Source organism: Vombatus ursinus, unplaced genomic scaffold (assembly GCF_900497805.2).
Source record: "Vombatus ursinus unplaced genomic scaffold, bare-nosed wombat genome assembly UNPS02003738.1, whole genome shotgun sequence".
Lineage (NCBI taxonomy): Eukaryota > Metazoa > Chordata > Mammalia > Diprotodontia > Vombatidae > Vombatus > Vombatus ursinus.
Genome location: NW_020943516.1, coordinates 1 through 6385, shown reverse-complemented (window position 1 = coordinate 6385; position 6385 = coordinate 1). Strand labels below are relative to the sequence as shown.

The 6385-nt window shown below is 46.9% G+C and overlaps 1 protein-coding gene across 1 annotated transcript; it reads right to left on the bottom strand.

The window, feature by feature from the left end:
• Positions 1–1828: 1828 nt before the first annotated feature.
• On the bottom strand, positions 1829–6187 carry LOC114052615 (receptor-type tyrosine-protein phosphatase epsilon-like; the record flags this gene model as incomplete). Its single annotated transcript, XM_027875298.1, has 3 exons — positions 6182–6187; positions 2956–3075; positions 1829–2040 (listed from the first exon to the last, which is right to left on the bottom strand). Coding segments are annotated over exons 1-3 (338 nt in total), but the record flags the coding sequence as incomplete, so codon positions are not given.
• Between the last annotated feature and the right edge of the window lie 198 nt (positions 6188–6385).

Genomic DNA, 6385 nt, shown 5'->3' with positions numbered 1-6385 from the left:
TTTCCCCTCCGGAGCTTCCCTGCCAACCAGGGCACAGCTTTTTACAGGAAGTTGCCATTAAGACGGAATGCTTAATTGTTCGTTAAAATGGGGCATGGGGGTAGACTCGGGGAAGGCAGGGAAGGAGGCTACAACAGCTGACATCTTTGTAGAACCCACCCATGTCATCTCACTGGAGCCTCAGAACAGCCCTAAGAGGTAGGTGCTAACATTATCCCCCTTTTCCAGATGAGGCTCAGAGAGGGACTGACTTGGCCAAGGTCACACAGCCATTAAATGTCAGAGGCTGGAGTTCAGCCCAGGTTTCTCCTGGCTATGGCCTTTCCATTACCCCAGGCCATCCCTGGCTTATTCTGCAGCCAAAAGGCAAGAATTTAATTATTAAAGAAGATCACAGGTATTCCAGGATGTCATGAATGGTATTGATTAGCACTGTGGTATTTGGGAGACTGGAGCTTTGGACTGAGAGTTAGGACAGCTGGGTTTGAATTGCACCTCTAAGCTTTACTGTCTGGGGGAATATGGGGAAGCCATCTCATCTCTCTAAGCCTCAGTTTGCTCAGATGTAAATGAGGGGATAGGACTGAAGTCCCTCTAACATCTTTTTCGGGTTTAAAAAAAATTGATAACGGAACAAGCATTTATTAAGTATCTACTACATGCCAGGCATTGTGCTGAGTACTTTACAAACATAATCTCATTTGATTTTTACAACAACCCTGTAGGATAGATGCTATTACCTCCATTTTTACAGTTAAGGAAACTAAGTGACATGGTCATAGGGTCTGAAACCTGAAATTCAGGTCTTCTTGACTCCATAGCCAGCACTCTATCGACTGCCCCACCTCACCTCCTCTATAGCTTTACTTAAATCAATAAAGAGAGAAAGAGCCAATCAACCATTAGGTCAATGCAAATGAAAGCATCAGAAAGCCCACAGAATTTTAAAACCCAATTAAACACTGCAATAGAAATACTGAAAGTCAAAGAAGAAATTAATAATAAGAGCAAAAAGCCTAAATTAACAAGTGAAACCAAGAACTATTTTTTAAAATAAAAGTTGAGAAATCATTAGCTAATTTGATCTCAGAAAAGAAAGAAGAGAACCAAATGATCAGAAACAAAACTGAAAAAGCTGAATTCACAACTAACAAAGAAGAAATAAATAAAATTGTTAGAACTTATTTCACCAGATTTTATGCCAACAAAATTGACAATTTAACTGATGGATAAACATTTACTGAAATATAAAAGCCCAGATGAACCGAGCAGGAAATAGAGGACTTAACCCAATCTTACAGAAAATGAAACACTCCATAAGTTTACTCTCAAAGGGAAAAAAACATGCATTATAATTTAAAGAACATTATGTTATAAACACATATAAATAAATATGTTATAAACACAATATAAATATACATACTAAAGAACATTAATATATAAACTATTGGCAAAAAGAGGAAAAGGAGTATTACCAAATTCCTACTATGATAGAAATATGGGTGTGATTCCATAATGAAGATGATGCTACAAACTCCTATTTCCACAGCACCCTAAAGCTTACAGAGGGCTTTCCTCCAGGTCCCAGCTCTGCCACCTTTTAGCCATCTGATTTTCGGCAAGCCATGCTGGCCTCAGTTTCCTCATTTGTAAAAAGGAGTGTGTCCTAAATGACCTCCAAGGTTCCTTCAAGTTCTAAGGCACTATGAGCCTCTGCATCAGCTTTTAACAAATACAAATTCCATTTTGGAAATGACCTCTGGGGCTCCGTGTCTGTCCTGGCATTATTTTTGTAAAAGAGCTGATGGGGCAGGAACGTCCTCCACACCTGATGCCAACAGCCCAGTGGCTGAGGGTTCTGAGCCTCGGGACATACCTGCAGTGAATAGTGATGGGCCCTGCGTGGGAAGGATTCAGGGTCTTCACTTTTTTCGGAAACTTCAGCATCCCAATGGGGGTGAAGGGCACCCCGAAGTCGGGCCAGCTGGTGAAGTGGAGCTGGGTCACCAGCCGTGGGGCTTTGCAGCCATCATGGAGTTGCTGAGAAGACATGGAAACCGAGGGTGAGCCTGGCAGGTGGCAGCAGCGACCCTGGCACTCGCAGGCAGCTGGAAATTCTGCCCGCTTCCCCTTAGTGCTGCCCCCAAGGGAATCCCTATCTCACTCAAAGCACTCCAGGCAGGAAGATACAGGTTCAGCTCCCATGGACACTTATTAGGTGTGTGTCCAGGGTTCAAAGTCCCTTGATTTGTTTGAGCCTCAGGTTTCTCATGTGTAAAATGGGAATAATAACACCTTTGGTGCCCACCCCACAGGATTGTTGCAACACTCAATTAAAATGATGCAATTAAAGCACTTGGCCAACTGTACAGCACCCCGTAAGTAACAGCTATCGTCACGATCCCTAGTGCCTGGTACACACAAGGCACTGAAGAAACGCTCGTTGACTCAATGATTGATTATGCCTGGATCAAATTTCCCACTGGATGCGGGACTCAAGAGGGTGGCCTGTCACATCTGTTCCTTGTGCTAGCATCCTGAGTTTGGAGCCAAAAGAGCCCTCAGCAGATGCCCTCTTTTCTAGATGAGGAAACTGAGGCCCAGGGACACTTGGCAAGAATGGCCAGAGACATTTTGCTCCTAGAAAAGCCCTCAGGCTCACTTGTTCCTGTTCTGAGCAATACTGAAGAGCCTGGTGACCTGGATTCCCCACCAATGACGGGCCAGAAGAAGCAGGGAGAGAACTTGGTAGGGAGGGAGGCAGGAGACAGAAGGAGAAGGAAAAGCAGACACAAGAACAGGACAGGCTTCGGCCTCTGATGATTCACTCTGAGGGTGAGAGTTTGTCCTAAACAGCCCCAGATCCTAGGTTTTGATGGAGGAAATTCTTGGCGTTGATGCTTCCTTCCATCCCAGAGCCAGCCCAGGAGAGGCCCAGCTGCAGACGGCACTCACCGACTGTATACAAAACTTCCGAATTGTGTAGTCCACCAGAACGATGCAGTCTTCCACAGAGACCCGGATGTTTCCATACATCCAGCATCCCTGGTCCGGCCAGTACTGATGGCATTTCTCCTAGAAGAATGAGAGAGGAGAGGTTAGCAGATTGGTGGCTCGTGCCTGCACACACACACACACTCACAAGCATACTCAGACACACACATACATACACATTTCTGCAGAGGCATCAACAGAGAGAAATCTCATTGAAGTCTTTCTGAAATGTGAGAGCTGGGAACGTGAGAACATTAATACTCACGGTGAGGAATTTCTCAACCAAAAGAAGGACTTGTACCAGTCTACTTGCCTGATGGTTGTAGAATTTAAACCTGCTTGGAAATGGCCTGGTTCAGCCTTCTCATTTCAGAGGAGGAGGCTGAGGGGAAGAGAGGGGAAATAATCTGGCCAAGACCATACTCAGTTCTCTCCCTGATGCCCTCCTACCCAAGCAAGTGCCAAGTATTGCTGATTGTGCCTCAACATCTCTGGTGTCGGGCACTTTATCTCCCCTCAGCACAGGGGCCACCTCCTACAATCACCCTGATTCCTCCCTCCTCAGTCATGGTATAAGTTGAGCATCCCCTTGGTAAGAGATTCTGACTTTATATGCCCACATCCCAGCTCAAGGCCTTGCACACAGTCGGTGCTTTAAAAAATAACTGCTGAAGGGGGCAGCTAGGTGGCACAGTGAATACAGCTCCGGCCTTGGAGTCAGGAGGGCCTGAGTTCAAATTTGGCTTCAGACACTTGACACTTACTGGCTGTGTGACCCTGGGCAAGTCACTTAACCCCACCTGCCTCACCAAAAAAGAAAAAAAAAGCCAAACAAATACACACACACACACACACACACACACACAAACTGCTGGAGATTGAAGCATAATTTTTTTCACTCTATTTCTTCTTGTGCGTATGTTTTCTTTTGCAATATTGCTAATATGGAAATACTTTCTGTGTCGCTTCACATGTATAATTGATAACATACTGCTTGCCTTCTCAAAGGGTGGGGAAGGGAGGGAATTTGGAACTCAAAATTTTAAAAAAATCAATGTTAAAATTTTTTTAATGTAATGGGGAAATAATTATTGAAATAGAAATGTATTTTAAAAACAACTGCTGGATTGAAGGAAATGCTAGTGAATTGTCGAAGCAGCAGGTGGGGACCCCAGTCTAGACGGGGGGCCTGCAGCCTCTCCCAAGCAGAAGGGGTGTCATCTGAGTCTCGCAGCGGTGGTTTTTCTAGCACGTATCACTTATTAAATGGCCCCTTTTTGAGGCACAGATATGATCTGTATTTCAAGTGAGGTATAAAACCAAGAAGCACCAGCAGTCACAGGGAGCTTTGCCCAGGACGCGGCATCGACGCCTTCCTAACCTGGCTGCCTCTTGTCCTTCCCTCCCTTCTGATCTGTCAGTCCCCCCTCTCCACCAGACTCCACAAGTCAGTGACTCTGGCCTTCTGGCTGCTCCCCCTCGCACACACAGCTCCATCTTCCGACTCTGCGTCTCACACAAAAAATATCTTTCTTTCACTTTCCTGGGCTGTGAGACCCAAGCCGACCAGTCACTGGCTGGTCACACCAGCTGCATCTGTGTGCACAGGATGGGACAAATGACGACAGCTGAGTCGCTTTCAACGGATGTGAGGCATCTCCTTTGGTGCTCGGATTCTGGGCCTACTCTGAGTCCAGGAGCCTGGGTCCCAAGGATGGGCTCTTGACATGGCAGCCCTATCTAAGACTGTGGGTCTGGCTTCTCACTCGTCCTAGCAACCCAACCAGAGAAGGCGATCACAGAAGACCAGCCGTCTCTCCTTGGCCTGGGCTCTGACCACACACACACACACGTCACAGTCATCACAGGCACGTTCCTGGGGGTCTTGCTGGCTCTTTCTATTGAATCAAGGTGCCCTCCCCCACCTCAGTTTGGTTTTTGGAAAGCAGAATGGATATTGAAAAAGGGCGGGAAGGATCCAATGGGAGAAGCCAGTCCCACAGGCCTGGGAAGGTCCTGAGAATAAAATTCCAAAGACCCCAGAAGAAATGACTCCAGTGCAGCCATGAAAGAGGGAGCTGAAAGAAGAGGCCAACATGGCCCCACGGGGAGCTCATCTCCCTGTAAAATAACCCTTTGGAGAAGGTGAAATAATGGTGGCTGGCATTAACATGGCACCCGAAGGAGTTCATAGCACTTCACGGACACAAGCTGTGATGTAAGTCCTGCGGGTACGACTAGACCCATTTTATAGAAGAGGAAATGGAGGCTAAGGAACTTGCCCAGGGTCACACTGCCGGACTGGAGCCCTGCCCTGGCCTTCATCCTGACACCAAGCCCAGCATTCTTTCCATGCCACAGCCACCCACACCCCACCTGTTATTCTACAGGGAACAAGGACCAGTAACTGAGCACAGATAAACAAGAAAGCGTGGCCTGGGGGAGCCCAGAATGACCTGGGATTGGTTGGAAACAGCACCAACAATCACGAAAGGGTCGGGTTTTTAAGCTCTCCTGGGGGGGCAGGAGAGCCAAAGGTGGCCAGGACCCTCGCCTGCATGGATGGTGGGATGATAGCAGACATCTGGAAGAATAGAAGACTATTTGCAACAATATTTATACAGCACCTTGTATATATGTGCTAGCATATATTACGTCATTTATATCTTGGGGCCTCCCCTCTCTCAGTCATCTCCCGTTCACCGTTTCTCTCTTCTTTGCACACAGGTGTCTGCATGCTCTCCCCCACGAGGCTTCGGGGGCAGCCACAGCACACAAAGCACTGGGCCTGGGCTCAGAAAGACACGAGTTCAATATCTGTCATATATATATGTATTATAGTAGCCCATATTTATGTAGCACTACGTGCCAGGCACTGTGAAGCAATTCTCCATTATTGTCTTATCTGCTCCTCACAACAACCCTGGGAGATAAGGGCTATTATCACTCCCATTTTACAGACGAGGAAACCGAGACAGACAGAGGTTAAGGGATTTGCCCAGGGTCACACAGCTAGTAAGTACCTGAGGCTGGATTTGAACTTAGGTCTTCCTGAGTACAGGCCCAGCACTCTCTCCACTGCACCACCCAGCTGCCTCTTAACATGGAGCCGGGGTAACAGACAAAGCGTGAAACAGTCTCTACGCAAAAGGCGCTGACATTCCAACAGGGAAGACCACAAGCATACCTGCATCCATAGTGATACTGAACAAAAACAAAATAAATAGAAGGATGGCAGGGAGGATGCACAAAGAGGCTGAAAATACAGGCGGAGTCCAAGTGGTAGAAGGCTTTAAAGAGCAGACGAACTTCTACCTGGTCCAAGAGGCAACCAAGAGGTATGGTGTGTGTGCATGTATGGATGTGCACATGCGTGTGTGTATGTATATTG